Source organism: Carcharodon carcharias, chromosome 29, assembly GCF_017639515.1.
Source record: "Carcharodon carcharias isolate sCarCar2 chromosome 29, sCarCar2.pri, whole genome shotgun sequence".
NCBI classification, from domain to species: Eukaryota; Metazoa; Chordata; class Chondrichthyes; order Lamniformes; family Lamnidae; genus Carcharodon; species Carcharodon carcharias.
The window spans coordinates 2939746-2961013 of NC_054495.1; the positions used below are offsets into that span (position 1 = coordinate 2939746).

The 21268-nt window shown below is 48.9% G+C and overlaps 1 protein-coding gene across 2 annotated transcripts; it reads right to left on the bottom strand.

Moving 5' to 3' along the window:
- Nucleotides 1-831: 831 nt before the first annotated feature.
- Nucleotides 832-5221, bottom strand: LOC121270966 (trypsin-like). 2 transcript variants are annotated; one of them, XM_041176643.1, is made up of 6 exons: nt 5182-5221; nt 4817-4973; nt 2588-2838; nt 2168-2177; nt 1676-1805; nt 832-981 (listed from the first exon to the last, which is right to left on the bottom strand). In XM_041176643.1, exons 1-6 carry the CDS (start codon nt 5219-5221, stop codon nt 832-834), a joined length of 738 nt encoding a protein of 245 aa, XP_041032577.1. The 2 variants fall into 2 exon arrangements, with proteins under 2 accessions (XP_041032577.1, XP_041032576.1); XM_041176642.1 differs by lacking the exon at nt 2168-2177 and having other exon boundaries at nt 1676-1812.
- Nucleotides 5222-21268: the final 16047 nt, after the last annotated feature.

Below are 21268 nucleotides of genomic sequence, written 5' to 3' on the forward strand. Positions count from 1 at the left end.
TACCGAGCACAAAGGAAGATGGATGTGGTTGTTGGAGGTCAGTCTCTCGGATCCAGGACATCACTGCAGGAGCTCCTCAGGGTAGTGTCCATGGCCCTACCATCTTCAGCTGCTTCATCAATGACCTTCCTTCCATCATAAGTTCAGAAGTGGGGATGTTCACTGATGAGTGCACAATGTTCAGCAGCATTCGTGACCCCTCAGATACTGAAGCAGTCCATGTCCAAATGCAGCAAGACCTGGACAATATCCAGGCTTGAGCTGACAAGTGGCAAGTAACATACCCGCCACACAAGTGTCAGGCAATGCCCATCTCCAATAGACAGAATCCAACTATTTCCCCTAGCTGTTCAATGGCTTTACCATTGCTGGCACCCAGCACCCAGAAGCCCTTTGAGCAGGGCAGGAGAAATGGGGTTTTGGGGGATGGGGGTGGGAAGAGAGAATTCCAGATTTTTGTGTAAAGAAGTGACATCACCCCCTGAACCATCTGGCTTGAATTTTAACATTCTGCCCCCTTGTTCTGGACTCTTTCCCCCCCACCAGAGGAAATAGTTCCTCTCTATCGACCCTATCGAATCCTTTGATCATCTTCAACTGATCGGTTGGTAAACTCAAGTGAACAGAGCCAAGTTGATGCGATAAAGGTAGTGGAGAACATTGAGGGTGGGAGTACCTCAGACTAGAAAAGACAAAGTGTGGTGTATTTTTGCAATTTTTTTTATTGATTCTTTCCATGTGCTGGTACAGAAATGTCAGGCCTAGGATGCGGAGAGAGAATTATTCAGCACCATATTAACTCGGAGGGCTCTCCCCCGCCAAGTGATGACCTCAGTTTGCGGCGATGGTGTCCTGGATCCAGGACACGTAATTGCAGACCTTGGTGTAGACTGCGGGGTAGCCTCTGACCGCACAGCCGTACCCCCAGGACACGATGCCCTGGAGCACTCCATTACACACGGCGGGACCACCGGAGTCTCCCTGTGAAAGAACAACACATCAAATCCATCAGCAGCTCCGCACGGTGAGGTCAGCGCTAAAGGAGTGTTCGAAACCCGCGTGCTCACCGCAAACATTCAACCACACCGAATATTGGCCAAGCTGAAATGGCACAGCTTCCCCCGGTTCACCTTGCATTTATACAGTGCCTGTATAGGCTGGGTTGTAGGAGCTGGAGGAGGTTACAGAGATAGGGAGAGTTGTCGGGGCTAGAAGAGGTTACAGAGATAGGGAGGGTTGTAGGGGCTGGAGGAGGTTACAGAGTTAGGCAAGGTTGTAGGGGCTGGAGGAGTTTACAGAGATAGGGAGGCTTGTAGGGGCTGGAGGATGTTACAGAGATAGGGATCGTTGTAGGGGCTGGAGGAGGTTACAGAGATTGGGAGGGTGTAGGGGCTGGAGGAAGTAACAGAGATAGGGTGGGTTGTAGGGGCTGGAGGAGGTTACAGAGATAGGGAGTGTTGTAGGGGCTGGAGGAGGTTACAGTACGTGGTTGAGGAGCGAGGGCCATTTGTTCCATCCTGTGAATGCTGTCTCTACCAGGGAGCAATCCAGTTGAGCCCTGCTCTTACCACCTTTACCCACCCCACACCCCCCCGCCACCCCGCACCCCCCTTCTCCGCCGTGAAAGGGAGTGGGGATCCCTCTGGGCTGTCCCATATTGTCCAAGGGCCCGTACCCAGCAAGAACCCTTCCCGAAATCCAGATAACCGATGCACATCATGTTGTTGGTGATCATCCCCGGGTATGAACTTTCACAAGCGGCATTGCTGAGAACCGGGTCATCCAGGCACTGCAGCCGGTCCCCGCTGACCACTAAATCAAAACAAAGGTCAGAGGTTAGAGGGCGCACTAGCTTATCCACACCTACGTGGGGGTCCAAATATTTGATGCTGCACATTCTCACTTCCAATATACGATCGCGCATTTCCATAACAACCTCAGCCCATCTCACAACACCTCACAGCCAGTGACGCACTTTTCAAATTCTTATCTCAGGGTCAGAATGTCACAGGTTCCAACCCTCAATGCATCGTAATCTCTGCTCACATTTCAGGGTGATGAGGGGGCTTGTGTGTGGGGGGAGGGTGCAGGAGGCTTGGGGGGCTGGGTGTGTGGGGGGAGCGTGCAGGGGGCAGGGGGGTGGGCCGAGGGGGCACCGTACTATGACTGGTTGGTACCTTCCACAAGGCGGTAAACCGAGACCCGTGGCCATGATCTCGGCTGGATGTGGAAGGACCTGTGGGATGGTTGGGGGAGAGCAGGGTTCCCTCGCTGGACCATCATTAGCACCCCTTCCCCCACCCCACCTCACCCCACACCCACTCCACCACCCCAACCACACCCCACCCCACACCCACCCCACCCCACCACCCCAACCCGACTGAGAGCATGTCGACCAGCCGTGAACCTCAGAGCTAATTGTGGGATCTTTCTGTGCACAGCGATGCAGCTTGCGGCATTTGGCTGGAGGTCAACACGCACTGCCACCATCTTCCGGCCCATTGCTAAACCCTGACCTCCCTCCCACACACCCCCAGCGAGCTCTCGCAGAGACTCGGGTCGAGTCATCTCCCTCTCTGCCCCTTACCGTTGGACTCGGTGTCTCCCCAGCCGGATACCAGGCAATATTCCCCGGCAGAGGCACAGCTGCTTGGCAGGTCGATGGTCCCCACGTTATCGTTGAGTGTGGCAGGTTTGGACAGTTTGATCAGCATGATGTCGTTGTCCACAGTGTTGGGGTTAAACCCGGGGTGTCTGATGACTCTGGCAGATTGAATGAATTGCTCAGTGCCCTCTTTGGCCGTGATGTCGTGCTCCCCCAGACGCACCTGCATATGACTAGGAATAAGATAGAGAACCAGCTTAGCGCGTGACTGTGGTTGACCGGTGGCCATCTTGCTTCAGCCCATTGGTGTGCAGCGCTAGCTCGGCTGTTCCCTGTCAGCTTCCTGGGCTTGGAATGACAGTAAAGGGAATGCTAGTCTGTTTTCCACAGGGCAATGAGAAGGGCTCGTGACCACTTGGGAAGACAGGAAGAGAGGCCTCTTGGGCCCATCCTCCATTTTTGTTGCCAATGGCAAATGTTAAGTCCCAGTTCACAGCCCTTTCTGAATATCCCTCAGTCACTTAACTCCCAATTAAGTGTCAATACATCAAACAGTTTATCATCTGAAGGTCTTCGGGGTGGAGGGGTATGTGTGTGTGGGTCTCATAATTCCTCCCCACTACTCTTTGGAGGAAAAGTTATTTTCTTTCCCCCTGTATTCCTGAATCCCACACAGGAGCCAGCAAAATCTGAGGTTGCTCGAGAGGCCACAAATGGAGGAGTGTACAGAGGCAGGGAGGGTTGTAGGGGCTGGAGGAGGTTACAGGGATATTGAGGGTTATAGGGGCTGCAGGAGGTTACAGAAATAAGGAGGGTTGTAGAGGCTGGAGGTGCTTACAGAGATAGGAAAGGGTGTAGGGGCTCGAGGAGGTTGTAGAGACAGGGAGGGATGTAGGGGCTGGAGGGTATCACAGAGATAGGGAAGGTTGTAGAGGCTGTTGGAGGTTACATAGATAGGGAGGGATGTAGAGGCTGGAGGAGGTTACAGAGATAGGGAGATTTATAGGCACTGGATCAGTTTACAGATAGAGGGAGGGTTGAAGGCACTGGAGGAGGTTACTGAGAGAGGGAGGGGTGTATGGATTGGAGGAGGTTACAGAGATAGGGAAGGTTGTAGGGGCTGGAGGAGGTTACAGAGATAGGGAGGGTTGTAGGGGCTGGAGGAGGTTACAGAGGTAGGGATGGTTATAGGTTATGGAGAGGGGTATGTAGGGAGCGGGCAAGTGATCATGCATTGGTTTGAAAGCAAGGATGAGAATTTTAGAGTTAATGAGTTGCAGACTGGGAGCCAACGTTAGTCAGAGAGCGAAAGAGGCTCATGAGGAAACAGGAGTTGCTGTGAGTTTGGATATGGGGCAGTGAGGTTTTGGGGACCAGAACTAGGCGCTGTGTTATGGATACAGTTTCCGCAAAGCCTTGTACAATTGCAGCAAGTCCTGTTTATTCCTATACTCCAATCCCCTTGCAATAAAGGACAACATGTTGTTTGCTTTCTTTGTGCTCCTTGAACAGTGGGATCTTACCTCTTTCAACATCAACATTTCTACATTTCAAGATATTCGACTTTTCTAAATTTGCTTATCAAAGTGAAGAACCTCACACTTCCTCACATTATATTTCAGCTATTGTTATTCCGTTGTGCAGTGTGTCTTTTCGAGAATGCTTTCATTGAATCAGAATTTACCACAGAAAATGGTCATTTGGCCCAACTGTTTTGTGCCACTGTTTTCCACTCCACTCAAGCCTCTCGTACACTCATCCCACTAACAGCCTTCAAGATCACGGAGGCTGGACTACAGCATGCTGGAGTAGTCGAGCTTGAGGTGGATGAGGGTTTCAACAGTAGATAAGCTGAGGCAGGGACGGAGTGGGGTGATGTTACGGAGGTGGAAATGGGCTGTCTTGGTGATGGAGATGATAGGGGGATGGATGCTCAGCTCAGGGTTAACTGGACAATGAGGGTGAGAATGGTCTGGTCAGATAGTGACCAGGGAGGGGAAGGGGGCGGTATCAATGACTGGGGAACGGAGTTGGTCACGGGGACTGAAGGCAATGGCTTCTGTGGTCCCAAGCTTCCCCACACGATGCAAACATAATCTTGGGACCCTCATCGAGAAGCCTGCAAAACTCGAGAAGCAAGCTCTTGGTTCTAAGCATAAACTCTCCCTTTGACCTTTTAACCTCTTTTCACGCAGAGCCCTCGGTACTTGCCTCAAATAGCAGTGAGCGGCGGAGACCACCCATTCGGGGTGGATCAGAGATCCCCCACAATTGTGCCATCCCACATTGAGAGAGACAATCCAGGGCACTGAGTGTTTCACACACTCGTAACCACCAACAATCTTGTCATCATTGCGAGGGGCAGCAGCTGTGGTACCAAGAGAAGAGAGATCACTGTTAAACACTGGAGTAAACGGAGGGACAAGCTGCAGAGACAGACAGAGAGAGAGCGAGAGACAGAAAGAGAGATGGCGAGTAGGAGAGACAGGCTGGGAAAGACTTCAAGAGGAGGAGCAGAAAGAGTGAGAGGAAACTCGAGAGATGCATGGGAAAGGAAGGAAGTGGGACACGCTTACCAGCAAAGCCCAGTGACACGGTGAGCAGAAGGATCTCCATCGTTGCTTCAGGTTTCACGATGGCTGACTGCAGACAGCAGGGCTGTTTTATAGGCTGTAGGAGCTCTGCTCTCAGAGAATAACACGAACACAAGATTCATTAATGATCACAAGTGGGGGATACGTCCTTGGGAACATGAGGGGCAGGTGTGTGTTTCTCAGTTCTGTTCCCTGGGTTGTTTCAGAGTTCAATAAGTACAATTCATGAGTGTAAATCTTAGGGCATGAGACGGTTTACAATTTAGGTAGATTTAGAACTACAGTTGGGTAAAAACTATTCCTTTTCTGGACTGCGAAACGAGAGACTTTAACAATAAGAATGGGATCCTTCCATGCACTGTGTGACACTGCTAATTCAGCAAAATTATACTGGGACACAAAGGTTTTAATTATAAGCATTGTTTTCTGGTCTCCTTTTGAGTTATGATGGTTAAGGGGGTGATCGGATTCAGGACTTTTTCACTGATATGAAAGAATTCTCGATGGAGAGAAGCTATTTCCTCAGGATGGTATTTGGGGAGGTGATGTTAGGAAGGGGGGATTCCAGAACAAGGGGGCAGAATCTTCAAATTGGAGCCAGGCTGTTCAGGGGGTGATGTCGGGAAGCACATTCTTCACACAATTTGGGGTGGAAATCTGTAACTCTCCCCTCCCAACCTACTCCATCAAAAAAGCACTGAGGCTGGGAGGGGTCAATTGAAAGTTTCAAAACTGAGAGTAAGGGGGAGAGGGTCCAGGATACAAGGGAGAGCTCCCCTGCTCTGCTTCAAAATACTCATTGGAATTTGTACGTCCACTTGAGAGGGAAAATGCTTTAATACCCAAGTGACTGCACCTCTGATAGGGCAGCATGTAGTGCAAGGGTATCTGCTACAGCAAGGGTTAATGTGGGACTGGGAATAGTCCTGCCCACAGTGTAAGGAAAGGAGTCACAGGTCCAAGTCTGGTGAGTGTTGTGTGCTGGACAGAGCCTAGTGTAGAAGCCAGCATTGATTTAGCACCTAGCTTGGACTATACCCTGTATAAATGTACATAGCTATGCATTATCAGTAAACGCATCAGCGTCTCAATGCTTTTTTGTGGGAGTGGGGTGGGTGGGGTGAGTTCCAGATTTCCACCCCCTTTGTGTGAAGAATGTGCTTCCTGACATCACCCCCTGAACAGCCTGTCTCCAATTTTACGATTCTGTCCCCTTGTTCTGGACACCTTCCTTCCCCAATACCAACCTGTGGAAATAGCTTCTCTCTATCGAGAATTCTTTCATATCAGTGAAAATTTCCTGAATCCGATCACCCCGTTAACCAGCATAACTCAAAAGGAGACCAGAAATCAATTCTTATAATTTAACTCTTTGTGTCCCAGTATAATTTTGCTGAATCAGTGTCACACAGTGCATGGAAGGATCCCATTCTTATTGTTAAAGTCTCTCGTTTCACGCTCTGGGAAAGGAAAATTATTTAACCCAACTGTAGTTCTAAACCTACCTAAATTGTAAACCGTCTCGCACCCAAAGATTTACACTCATGAACTGTCCTGATTGAACTCTGAAACAACCCAGGGAACAGAACTGAGAAACACACACCTGCCCCTCATGTTCCCAAGGACGTATCCCCCACTTGTGATCATTAATGAATCTTGTGTTCGTGTTATTCTCTGAGAGCAGAGCTCCTACAGCCTCTAAAACAGCCCTGCTGTCTGCAGTCAGCCATCGTGAAACCTGAAGCAACAATGAAGATCCATCTGCTCGCCGTGTCACTGGGCTTTGCTGGTAAACGTGTCCCACTTCCTTTCTTTCCCATGCATCTCTCGAGTTTCCTCTCACTCTTTCTGCTCCTCCTTTCGAAGTCTTTCGCAGCCTTTCTCTTCTACTCGCAGTCTCTCTCTTTTTTTGTCTCTCTCACTCTTGTGTCTGTGCCTCTCTCACTCGCTGGTTCCCTGCCTCTGTCTCTTTAACTTGCTGTCTCTCTCTCTCTCTCTGTCTCTGTCTCTCTCTCTCTCTCGCCCTCTGTCTCTCTCTCTGTCATGTCTCTCTGTTTCTGCTGCTTGTCCCTCCGTTTAATCCAGTGTTTAACACTGATATCTCTTCTCTTGGTACCACAGCTGCTGCCCCTCGCAATGATGACAAGATTGTTGGTGGTTACGAGTGTGTGAAGCACTCAGTGCCCTGGATTGTCTCTCTCAACGTGGGAAAGCACATGTGTGCGGGATCTCTGATCCACCCCGAATGGGTGGTCTCCGCCGCTCACTGCTATCAGGAGCAAGTACCGAGGGCTCTGCGTGAAAAGAGGTTAAAAGGTCAAAAGGAGAGTTTAGTTTCGAACAGAGAGCTTGGTTCTCGAGATTTGCAGGCTTCTCGATGAGCGTCCCAAGATTGTGTTTGCATCGCGTGGGGAAGCTTGGGACGACTGAAGCCATTGCCTTTGGTCCCCGAGACCAACTCCGTTCCCCAGTCATTGATACCCCCCCTTACCCTCCCTGGTCACTATCTGACCAGACCATCCTCACCCTCATTGTCCAGTTAACCCTGAGCTGAGCATCCATCCCCCTATCGTCTCCATCACCAAGACTGCCCATTTCCACCTCCGTAACATAACCCCACTCTGACCCTGCATCAGCTTATCGACTGCTGAAACTCTCATCCACCTCAAGCTCGACTACTCCAGCACGCTGTAGTCCAGCCTCTGTAATCTTAAAGGATGTGTTTGTGGGATGAGGGTGTGCGAGAGGCTCGAGTGGATCATAATGAATGGCAGAGCAGGCTGGAAGGGCTGAATGGCCTTCTCCTGCTCCTGGTTTCTATGGACTCGAAATGTTAATGTGTTTCTCTCCACAGATGCTGCTGGATCTGCTGAGTATTTCCCGGACTTACTGTTTTCATTTCAGATTGCCAAAACTGCACACAGTACTCCAGGTGTGGTCTCACCAAAACCCTGTACAACTAGAGCAAGAATTCTAAACTCACAGAGAGGACAGGACTCCTGGTCAGTATCCCACCTAAACTCACAGAGAAGACAGGACTCCTGGTCAGTATCCCACCTAAACTCACAGAGAGGACAGGACTCCTGGTCAGTATCCCACCTAAACTCACAGAGAGGACAGGACTCCAGGTCAGTATCTCACCTAAACTCACAGAGAGGACAGGACTCCTGGTCAGTATCCCACCTAAACTCACAGAGAGGACAGCTTGTCTGCTCAATAAAGTCACTGGCTGTTTGAGGCATTGTACTCTCTGCCAAACTGACAACTTTGATTGTCCACATCCCGACAGAGACCACACATTAAAAAATGGTTCACTATCTGTGATGCACATTTGGGTTGTCCGGTGGATGTGGATGTTGCTATACAAATGCAAACTCTTGCTTCACATATCTGCTGCAAACATCGTACACCATTCGATGCAGGGCAAGTACCGCAGTCAACAGTGAGGTAAATGACTCAGTAAAGATTTTATGTCGCCTTAGGCTGGTGCAAGTTGGAAGAGCAATGTTAGCTCGGGACACTGGGAGTAAACCCCAACTCTGCTTCATGCCTGTAATTTGACAGAGTGCAGTGTGTGTGCGCGTGATTTGGCGGATTGCAATGTGTGTGATGTGACAGAGTGCAGTGTGTGTGTGATTTGACGGATTGCAAAGTGTGTGTGATTTGACAGAGTGCAGTGTGTGTGCGTGTTTGTGATTTGACAGAGTGCAGTGTGTGTGCCTGTGATTTGTTGGATTGTATTGCTGTAATTTCTCTATTTGGACCCATTGTGTCATCATCCCTCTTGGTAGTTTTTAGGAATACAATCGGCAACTATTCCAGATTCCGTATTTCTCCAATTTATTAATGGGAGTCAATCTCCCTGATCCCCCACTCTGTACATTCCCACAGTCAGTTGTGTCTTTTACAGTGACCCCACATGTGACTGCATATCCCTGGCTTAGTAGCCAATCCCAGATTGAGTAAACTTTGTGAAATGTGTTCCTTTCCCAGTTCTGTACCCTGCTGATCTCCAGTGCCTCGATGTCCCAGTGCTGCCTCCGAGCACCTGCCAGAAGGCTTATCCTGGTAGCATCACGAGTAGCATGTTCTGTGCTGGATTCATGGAGGGTGGGAAGGATAGCTGTCAGGTAAGGATGCAACATGCTGGTAAACACAGGACAGCGAGAGATTTTGCTCTCCATTCTGTTCATTCTCCCCAAATCTGTCACCTCCCCAGTTTCACTGAATGCAGAAAGATTCAGATGGAGACATCATCCTAATTCTTCCAGAGCAGTAACTGGATTCACCCTGACTCACGGTCCAAATTGAACACCCCAAGGGTGAGACCCCCTGTGTATGTATTTCCCCCAACACTGTTACCATGGTAATGGAACTCCCTCCCTAACAGCACTGTGGCTGTACCTACACCTCATGCGCTGCAGCGGTTCAAGGAGGCAGCTCACCACCACTATCTGAGGGGCAATTAGAGATGGGCAATAAATGCTGGCCCAGCCAGCGATACCCGCATCCCGTGAATGAATAAAAAATGCATTAATAAATGGGGCCTTATACTCTGAGCTCCAGGGTGTCGGATTGGGGAGGGGTACCCCCTCTCCTAGAGGAGAACTTAAGAAATAGGAGCAAGAGGTGACCACTCGGTCCCTCATACCTGCTCAACCATTCAGTGAGGTTGAATGACCTGACTGTGGCCTTGATTCCAGGTTCTTGCCAATTGTCCGTAATACTTGAATCCCTCTCATCAATCAGAATCGATCTCAGCATTGAAAATATTCAAAGACCCAGCTTCCTCTGTTCTCTGGGGTAGAGAATTCCAAACAACAATGACCCTCGGAGAGAAACAATGGATCTGCACCGTAAGCAGAAGATCCATTCGATTGAGGCTGTGCCCCTTAGATTTTTCCAAGAGGAAACATCATCTCAGTGTCCGCCCTTTCCAAAACTCTCAGACTCATTTATGTTTCAATAAGATCACCACTCATTCCTCTAAACATCAATGGGTATAGGTCCAACCTCCTCCAGCCCCGACAACCCTCCCTATCTCCGTAAACTCCTCCAGCCCCTACAAACCTCCCTATCTCTGTACACTCCTCCAGCCCCTACAACCCTCCCTATCACTGTAACCTACTCCAGCCCTACAACTCTCCCTATCTCTGTAACATCCTCCAGCCCCTACAACCTTCCCTATCTCTGTAACCTCCTCCAGACCCTTAAACCCTCACTATTTCTGTAACCTCCCCCATCCCCTAAACCCTCCCTATCTCTGCAACTTCCTCCAGCTCCTATAACCCCTTCTTTGTAACCTGCTCCAGCCCCTAAATCTCTCCCTATCTCTGTATCGTCCTCCAGCCCCTACACTCCTCACTATCTCTGTATCCTCCTCCAGCCCCGATAACTTTCCCTATCTCTGTAAAATCCTCCAGCCTCTACATCCCTCCCTATTTCTGTAACCTCCTCCAAGCCCTACAACACAATGTCTATAACTTCCTCCAGCCCCTACATCCCTCCCTAACTCTGTAACGTCCTCCAGCCCCAACACTCCTCCCTATCTCAATATTCTCCTCCAGCCCCGACAATTCTCCCTATCTCTGTATCCTCCTCCAGCCCCGATAACTTTCCCTATCTCTGTAACCTCCTCCAGCTCTACATCCCTCCCTATTTCTGTAACCTCCTCCAAGCCCTACAACACAACGTCTATAACTTCCTCCAGCCCCTACATCCCTCCCTAAATCTGTAACGTCCTCCAGCCCCAACACTCCTCCCTATCTCTATAATCTCCTCCAGCCCCGACAATTCTCCCTATCTCTGTAACCTCCTCCAGCATCTACTACCCTCCCTATCTCTGTAACCTCCTCCAACCCCTACAAACCTCCCTCTCTCTGTAACCTCCTCCTGCCCCTACAACCCTCCCTATTTCTATAATCTCCTCCAGCGACAACAACCCTCCCCATCTCTGTATCCTCCTCCAGCCCCTAAACCCTCTGAGATCTCTGCACTCCACCAATTCCAGCCTCTTGAGCATCCCCCGATTCCCATTGCTCCACCATTTACGGCCGTGCCTTCAGCTGCCTGGGGCCCTAAGCTGTTGAATTCCCTCCCTGAATCTCTCCACCTCTATCTCCCTCTGTTTCCTGTTTTAAGACGCTCCTTAAAACCTCCATCTATAACCAAGCTTTTGGTCACCAGTCCCTAATATCTCATTTATTTGACTCGGGGTCACAAATTCTTTGATAACTGCTGCTGTGCAGTAGCTTGGGATGTTCTATGATGTTTCTGGTCCTATGTTAATGCAAGTTGCTATTATTGTGTTCTGACCTGATGCTGTACTCCTCACATAAAGGGCGATACAGGTGGTCCCCTGGTTTGCAATAGGAAGTTGGAAGGAATTGTCTCGTAGGGAATAGGCTGTGCAGAGAGAAATTACCCTGGAGTCTAAACAAAAGTCTGCAACTATATCTCCTGGATCAGGGACACAATGGAGAACAACTAGATACTTGCACACCGCATTGGTTCCTAACTGTGTGAACCCAATGGTCCATTAAATAAAATGATTAAATAAACACTGATGAAGCAATTACTATTTTCCTGTTTTGCAATATTTTGATAATCTGCACTCATCTCATTATACTACATCTCCCAGGTGCATCTGAAAGCACGACAAACTCCTCTTCAATTCAATCACTACAACCCTCCTGATTTCTCTAATACTGTGGCTACAAGAGCAGGTCAGAGGCTGAGAATCCTGCGGTGAGTAACTCACCTCCTGACTCCCCAAAGCCTGTCCACCATCTACAAGGCACAAGTCAGGAGTGTAATGGAATACTCCCCACTTGCCTGGATGAGTGCATCTCCCACAACACTCAAGAAGCTCGACACCATCCAGGACAAAGCAGCCCTGCTTGATTGGCACCACATCCACAAATATTCACTCCCTCCACCACCAGTGCACAGTAGCAGCAGTGTGTTTACCATCTACAAGATGCACTGCAGGAACTCACCAAGGCTCCTTCAACAGCACCTTCCAAAGACACGACCACCACCATCTGGAAGGACAAGTGTAGCAGACACATGGGAACATCACCGCTGGAAGTTCCCCTCCAAGCTACTCACAATCCTGACTTGGAAATATATCCATCACTGTTGCTGGATGAAAATCCTGGGCATCCCTCATTAACAGCACTGTGGGTGTACCTACATAACAGGGACTGCAGTGGTTCAAGAAGGCAGCTCACCACCACCTTCTCCAGGGGCAATTAGGATGGACAATAAATGCCGGTCTAACCAGTGACACCCACATCCTGTAAATGAATGAAAAATAACCAAACAAAGTGACAGTACAGAAAAAGGCCATTCAGTCCATCGTGCAAAATTCTCTCTTTGAAGAAGCAGTTCCATTGAGTCCTAAATTCTGCTTATTGTCCGCAGTCCTGTAACTTCCATATCCTCAAGTGTCTGTCCAACTCCCATTCCAAATTATGTATCAAATCAGCTTGCGCCACTTTTTCAACTCCACGCTCCCTGTTGAACCAGTCTCCAGAGGGTGAACAACACTCTATCAACACCTCTGAACATCTCGGCAAAGCACAGTTAGGGTCACATGTTAGCCTTCTTTCTCCTCTGGAGAGGTGGTGGCCTAGAGGTAGGGTTACTAGACCAATAAGAGGCCCAAGCTAGTCCCCTGGGGACACAAGTTCTAATGACCCTAAATCAATTGGTAGAATGTAAGTCCTATTAATGAGCCAGTAGTTATAAAGCCAGTCTAAGCAATGGGGACCATGAAACGATCATCAATGGTCATCAAAGTCTAAATGCTTCACAAACACCCCTTATGGGGGGAAATACACCCTCCTTGCCCAGTGTGGCCAAATGTGACTCCAGGCCCACAGCAATGGGGTTGACTCTTAACTACCCCCTGAACTGGCTGAGCAAAGCTGCACACGGCTACACCAAAAAGGTGGACCACCTGGCGTCAGCTTAGGATGTACCTACACAACATTTGGCCTGCAGCGGTTCAGAAGATTCATATTCCTGGCAGAGTTAGATAGCTTTTCCAAAGACAAGGGAGTCAACGGTTATGGTACAGGGCAAAAGGGGGAGGGGGAGGGTGGTGTTTGGTGGGGAGGGGTGTTGGTTGGCATGGTAGACATGAAAGTGGTGTAGAATCCACAAGCTGATCAGCCATGATCCTATTGAAGCAGACTCAAAGGGCTGATTGGCCTCCTTCTACTCTCCTGTTCCGATGGCAACTCACCATCATTTTCTCAAGGGCAATTAGGAATGGGTAACAAATGCTGGCCTAGCCAGCGACAACAACATCAGTGAAATAACTCTCTAGCACAAACAGCTCCAATTCTCTCTAGCTCAAGCACTTCCAGGTACCTCTAGCCCAAGCACCTCCAGGTGCCTCCAGCCAAAGCACCTCCAAGTGCCTCTAGCCCAAGCGCCTCCAGTTCTCTCTAGCCAAAGCACCTCCAGTTCTCTCTAGCCAAAGCACCTCCAGTTCTCTCTAGCCAAAGCACCTCCAGTTCTCTCTAGCCAAAGCACCTCCAGTTCTCTCTAGCCAAAGCACCTCCAGTTCCCTCTAGCCAAAGCACCTCCAGTTCCCTCTAGCCAAAGCACCTCCAGTTCCCTCTAGCCAAAGCACCTCCAGTTCTCTCTAGCCAAAGCACCTCCAGTTCTCTCTAGCCAAAGCACCTCCAGTTCTCTCTAGCCCAAACACCTCCAGTTCTCTCTAGCCCAAACACCTCCAGTTCTCTCTAGCACAAACACCTCCAGGTCTCTCCAGCCCAAATACCTCCAGGTCTCTCTAGTCAACCTGCACAGCAACTCGCGCCCTATATCCATGTAAGATAATGACGTTCAGTGTCTACGTTTAAAACCAGTGGCATTGAGTAAATGTCTTTTTACTGCTGGAGCACCTGCTTCTTTCTAAAGTGTCTTTTTTTGTGGAAGCATCCACCAAAATTCACAAATTTTCAGTCAGTGTTGCTGCAGGTGTTGCACGGAAGAGGAAGTTTGTTTGACGCTGAAAATCTTGCAAAATACAAAGCTGAGACTCACATTGACGCTTTCTGCCACCTCCCCTTGCATGTAGCTATGGGGGTGAGCCACTTAGTGACATAGATTCCTCCCAACAAACAATCGTCTTTTTTATTTCAACACAAAAGCAAAACACTTGCAGTTGCTGGAAACCTGAAATAAAAACAGAAAATGCCGGAAATACTCAGCACTTCTGCCTCCTTCTTGCCTGATGAGTTTATTTTCCTCTTTTTTTAAGTTTCACTGTGCCTCCTCCTGCCCACGCAACAGGACCACGCCAGATGGCCGCCAATGCCTATCTGTCCATGCACGCTGGTCCGCGAATGTGCAGAAATCCAGGAGCAGCTTAGAAAATTAGGGGTTGAGCAGCTTCTGATAAGAAATAGCTGTCTCAGACAGCGATGACCATTGGCAAAACCTGGTCACTGCGTTTGCTGATGAGTAACCGTTGGATTGTGTAGGACTGAGCTGCCAATTCCAGCCACGATTTACTACTCTGAGTCACCGATGGCCTATTGGATCTGTACATCATTATTACAAGAGGGAAAGTGGAAATCGGAGATGTCTCTGTGCAGCACACAAAGTGCCTCGAATGTTTTTAATCCTTCCTTCTCCCGGAAACGTACTCTGGTTAAAAAATCTCACTAAGTTCCCACAATAAAAAATATGCCTTCTGTCTTGCTTCAAGGCCCACGTGTTACTCCTGTTCATCCTTATTGTGTAATTGTATTCCTGTGTATTGGAAAAATGCTGTCTTTTGGCTATGTGGCTGCCATACGGTAAAGCCTTAGGTAAACAAACACACTCCACTGCCAAAGAATCAACCGCCGCTGTACTTCAACTCAGACACGCGGTTCGAATTAAGGTAATATCCATCCGTATCAACCAATCTCAACTCACAATCCTGTCAAATCAAGCCTCAGGCCTCGCCCTCTTAACGCGCCTGGTGTCCGACCTCTTTAATGCGAGTCTGAAGTCAGACTTGCTCCTACTGTGACATGAGGTGGTGTAGGAGGTGCGCTCCTGCAGCTCTACACCACTGGTTAAGGAAGAATTTAAACGCTGTCCAGCGCAACAACGGGTTCCCATCAGCACCGCCGACGCCAGGAGATGAGGGAAGGAATATTGAACCAGGAATTCCAGAAACTGGGAGGAAAAGGGAAGTTTAGCTCTAATGTTTCACAAAGCTCTTCATCACTGGAGGAGTTTCTCCCCCACCTCGCTTGTGGATTTGCTGTGGTCTAATCAATAGAGACTGATCACTCTGATTAGTCAATAACTTCATTATTATAGGATCAGGTGGCTACTAGTGTCGGCGAAGGTGGACCCTGGGTTATCGAACATCCAGGAATTCAAGGCTCGACAGGTGGAATATAAAAGCAGGAAAGTCTTCCTGTAACTGGTTTCGGTCTTGTAATAGGGCTAAGACCGCACACTCTATAATTTTATAACACATATATATTTTACGTGTAATTACTTCCTAAACTTTTAAAACTGGACAATGACCTTTTCAAATGACTGAAGCTATGTTGGGCTGTGACCCTTGACCAATAGAAGCTGTCTGGCAGCACTTTGCATCTCTTTATCTCTGAAGAGACACTAATGACTCCTGTGGGCTGCAGAGACCAACTTAAAAGGGAATTATATAAAGACCATCAACATTTCATAAGCCAGGCCCCTCCCTCCGCAGTCTGCTAGGACACAGAGACCTGTAACCTAGTTTTCAAATTCTTAATGCTTGGAACTTAGAGAAAGAAGTATACACCCTTGGTCAAAGCCAAATTGGAGAGGTGTGAGTCATGTCATATAACACCCCCTAGCTGGGAGAACTAGTTATGTCGTCTTGCTGCACAGGGTAGCTTGATTTAAAGATGCCAAGGTGCCGAGTGACTTTTTGACCAGTGGGGAAGTGGCGAGTAATATGTTCTCCATAAGATATACCCTCGTAAATAATTTCAAGAGGGAGTCTGACAGGTATTTGAGGAACTGTCAAGGTTATGAATAAAAAGCGGTGATAAGAGGGTGGTGGTGAGCCGCCTTCTTGAGCCGCTGCGGTCCTTGTGGTGTAGGTACACCCACAGTGCTCTTAGGGAGAGAGTTCCAGGATTTTGACCCAGCGACAGGGAAGGGGCAGCCGATAAAGTTCCAAGTCAGGATGGTGAGTGGCTTGGAAAGGGACTTGCAGGTGGTGTCATTCCCATGCATCTGCTGCCCTTGTCCTTCTAGATGGTAGAGGTTGCGGGTTTGGGGGGTGATTAAGGAAAGTGGGACCAATGCATTAAGACAGGTTTTTTGATCCCTTTAGAGGAAATTTAAAGGGATGCAGCCACCTAAAGGTCTGAGGCAGCACGTGGAGGGAACCAGAGGTGTGACAATCGTCTTCCTCTTCAAAGTGGCTGGAGATAGTTTTAAAGTGTTGTCAAAGAGGTAGAAAGCACACAGGCCAGGACCTGCAGATACAGGAGTGTGACCCCGAGGATGCATATTCAGGGAATTTGAGTCCCATTATCCAGGACAGAGTTATCCTACTTAATTTTCCTCAACATAATTTTTCCTGGATGCATATTCAGCTTCCCCACTCACGTTCAATTGATACAACATAGGCCCATCACCTGAATCCCTTTATCCCTTTCTCTCCCAATGCTGTTTTATGGCTCTGCTTTTGGAAGCTGAGATAGAGCTTATAAAAGGTCACAGATAATAGAATTTGATTATTAATCTTCCTCCCTAATCGAAATGCTTAACTGGCTTTCCAAATCCCATAATCTATCCAGTGAGATATTGGTGGAATATTATAACCTTGGACTGAGATTAGCACATAATAAATCATCAGGAATACAGGAACAGCAGGAGGCCAATCAGCGCCTCAAGCTGGTTCCGCCATTCAAAGAGATCGTGTCCAACCTGTATCCTAACTCAATATGTCTGTCTTTCCCCCTGGAGCCACATAAAAGACTTTAGGGACAGGTGATCAAAAGCTTGGTCAAAGAGTTCTGTTTTTAAGGAGGCTCTCTAGAGCAGGGGAGAGAAAAAGAGAGAGTGAGAGGAGGAGAGGTTCAGGGAGGGAGTTCCAGAGTTGACGTCCAAGGCAGGTGAAGGCACAGCTGTCAATGTTGGAGTGATGGGAATCAGGGGATGTTCAATAGGATGGAATTGGAGGAGAGCAGATTCCTTGGAGGGTTATAGGGGATGGAGGAGGTTACAGAGATAGGGAGGGGTGAAAAGGATGTAGGAGGTTACAGAGAGAGGGCGGGATGTAGGGATTGGAAGGGGTTACAGAGACAGGGAGGGTTTTAGGAGCTGGAAGAGGTTACCGATTTAGGGAGGATTGTAGGGGCTGGAGGGGGTTACAGAGACAGGGAGGGTTGTAGGGGCTGGAGGAAGTTACAGAGATAGGGCGGGTTGTAGGGGCTGGTGGAGGTTACATAGTTAGTGATGATTTTAGAGGCTGGAAGCAGTTGCAGAGATAAGGAGGGTTATAGGGGCTGGAGGAGTTTGCACAGTGATGTCGGGTTATAGGGGAACTTGGTGTCCCTTAGGACACGCGATCCAACAGAGTTTTGTTTCCCTGTACATTGAGGGAGGATGGAATTAGGGAGGCCAGTCCATGGGGGCTTATAAATAGTCAAATCTGCAACTTGAGTTTTGAGGTTGAAGGACATGTGTTTGTAGGATTGTCCATCTCAACCTTTTGTCTGGGCATCAGGTTTAGCCTCAGTAGGAAGGGATTAGCCGATTGTTAGTGCCCCAGATAATGGTCTGGACAGCAGTGGACTACTGAATATGAATATAAACTGCATGTAAACAGTTATAACCAGCATTTTAACCAAAACGCATTGGGGCTGCAAGAAAGATGAAAGGACTTTTATGTCACCTTTCTTGACCTCAGCATCTCCCAAAGTGCTTTGCAAAGGGAAAGGCCATTCAGCCCCTCAAGCCTGCTTCCCCATTCAGTCAGATCAGGGCTGATCTTTTCCCTCAGTTCCCATTTCCCACCCTCTCCACTGGTTTCCAAAATACTATCGACCTCAAGTGTTGAATAGAGTCAACAACTGAGCATCCACAGCTCCTGAGGGGGCGGGGGGAGTGAGAGAATTTCAAAGCTTCACAACCCTCCAATTGAAGAAATTTCTCCTCATCTCAGTCCACTTATGATGAGACTGTGCCTGCTCGCAAATTTGAGATTCTCCGGCTGGTGGTGTGGTTTGAGGGAACTGGGGTGGTGGACGGGTTGGGGGAGGTGCAGAGGAGAAACAGCCTCTCAGCATCGACCCTGCTTAACCACTTGTGAATTTTGTGTGTATCAAAGAGCTCAGATCTCATTCTCCTAAATCCAAGGCAGTATAGGCCCATACAACACTGGCATCTACCTGGCTATGTGAAAAATTGCCCTGGTATGTCCTATACTCTAAAAGCAGGACAAATCCCAACGAGCTATTACCTGCTCACTGATGCTCAGCTTGGGTCCGCCAGGGTTACTCAACCTCTGACCTCATAAGAGCCTTGGTCCAAACACGGACAAAAGAGCTGAACTCCTGAACTGAAGCGAGAGTGACTGCCCTTAACATCAAGGCAGCATTTGAATGAGTGTGGCATCAAGGAGCCCCAGCAAAACTGGAGTCAGTTGGGAATAAAGGGGAAAACTCTCCACTGGTTGGAGTCATAACGAGCACAAAGGAAGATGGATGTGGTCGTTGGAGGTCAGTCATCTCAGTTGCAGAACATCACTGCAGGAGCTCCCAAGGGTAGTGTCCTCGGCCCAACACTCTTCTGCTGCTTCATCAATGATCTTCCTTCCTCATATGGTCTGAAGTGGGGCTGTTCGCTGATGATTGCACAATGTTCAGCACCATTCACGACTCCTCAGATACTGATGCAGTCCATGTCCAAATGCAGCAAGACCTAGACAATATCCAGCCTTGGGCTGACAAGTGGGAAGTAACATTTACAACACACGAGTTCCAGGCAATGACCATCTCCAATAGATGGAATCCAACTATTTCCCCTCGCCGTTCAATGGCTTTACCATTGCTGGCACCCAGTACCCAAAGGCCCTTGGAGCAGGGCGGGACGAATGGGATTTTGGGGGACAGGGTCGGGGAGAGAGAGTTCCAGATTTTTGTGTGAAGAAGTGATATCACCCCCTGAACAGTCTGGAACTAATTTTAACGTTCTGCCCCCTTGTTCTGGACTCTTTCCCCCCTCCCACCACCACCGCCCCCAACACCCTCCGCACCCCCCACCAGAGGAAATAGTTTCTCTCTATCGATCCTTTGATCATCTTCAACCGCTCGGTTAGTAAACTCAAGCGAACAGGAGCCAAGTTGATGCGATCAAGGGGAGGGGAGAACATTGAGGGTGGGAGCTCCTCAGACTGGAAAAGACAAAGTGTGGTGTATTTTTGCAATGTTTTTTATTGATTCTTTCCATGAGCTGGTACAGAAAGGTCAGGCCTAGGACGCGGAGCAGAGAATTATTCAGCACCATATTAGATCGGAGGGCCCACCCCCGCCAAGTGATGACCTCAGTTTGCAGCGATGGTGTCCTGGATCCAGGACATGTAATTGCAGACCTTGGTGTAGACTCCAGGGTAGCCTCTGTCTGCACAGAGGTACCCCCAGGACACGATGCCCTGGAGAACTCCATTACACACGACGGGACCACCGGAGTCTCCCTGTGGAAGAACAGCACATCAAATCCATCAGCAGCTCCGCATGGTGAGGTCAGCGCTTAAAGAGAGTTCGAAACCCGCGTGCTCACCACAAACATTCAACCACACCGAATATTGACCAACCTCACATGGCACAGCTTCACCCCGGTTCACCTTGCATTTATATAGTGCCTGTGTCGTTGTAAAACGTCCCCAAGAAGCTTCACAGCAACGTTAATCAGACGGCATTTGACATGGAGACCGGAAAGGAAATATTAGGGATGGGTGATCAAAGGCTCAATCAAAAAGGCTGGAGCATCTTACAGGAGGAGAGAGAGAGGGCGCATGTGAACAAGAGAGAGACAGAGAGAAGTGGAGAGATTTAGGGAGTGAATTCAATACCTTAGGGCCCCAGGCAGCTGAAGGCATGGCCACCAATGGTGGAGCGATGGGAATCGGGGGTTGGTCAAGAGGCCGGAATTGGAGGTGCGCAGAGATCTCAGAGGGTTTTAGGGTCTGGAAGCAGTTAAAGAGATAGGGAGGGCTGTAGGCGCCGGTGGTGGTAACAGCGATAGGGAGGGTTGTACGGGCCCGAGGATGTTACAGAAATAGGGAGGCTTCTAGGGGCTGGAGGAGTTTACAGAGATATGGAAGGTTATAGAGGCTGGAGGAGGTTACAGAGAGAGGGCGGGTTACAGGGGAAGTTGGTGTTCGTTAGGACACGGGATACAACAGAGTTTTGTTTCCCCGGACATTGAGGGAGGATGAAATTTGTGAGGCTGGTCCAAGGGCGCTTATGAATAGTCAGATCTGCAACTTGAGTTTTGAGGTTGAAGGAGATGTGTTTGTCGGATTGTCCATCTCAACCTGCTGTCTGGACATCAGGTTTCGCCTCAGTAGGAAGGGATCAGCCGATTGTGAGTGCCCAGGATTATGGTCTGGACAGCAGTGGACTATAGAATATGAATATTAACTGCATGTAAATAATTATAACCAGCATTTTAACCAAAACGCATTGGGGCTGCAGGAAAGATTGAAGGACTTTTATGTCACCTTTCTTGACCTCAGCATCTCCCAAAGTGCCTCAAGCCTGCATCCCCATTCAGTCAGATCATGGCTGATCTTCTCCCTCTGTTCCTCTTTCCCACCCTCTCCACTAGTGTCCAAAAGTCTCTCGACCTCAAGTGTTGAATAGACTCAACGACGGAGCATCCACAGCTCTCAGGGGAGGAGAGAATTCCAAAGTTGACAAACCCTCCAATTGAAGAAATTTCTACTCATTTCATTCCACTTATCCTGAGACTGTGCCCGCTCCCGAATTTGAGATTCTCCGGCCGGTGGTGTGGTTTCAGGGATCTGGGGTGGGTGTGTGTGCGGAGG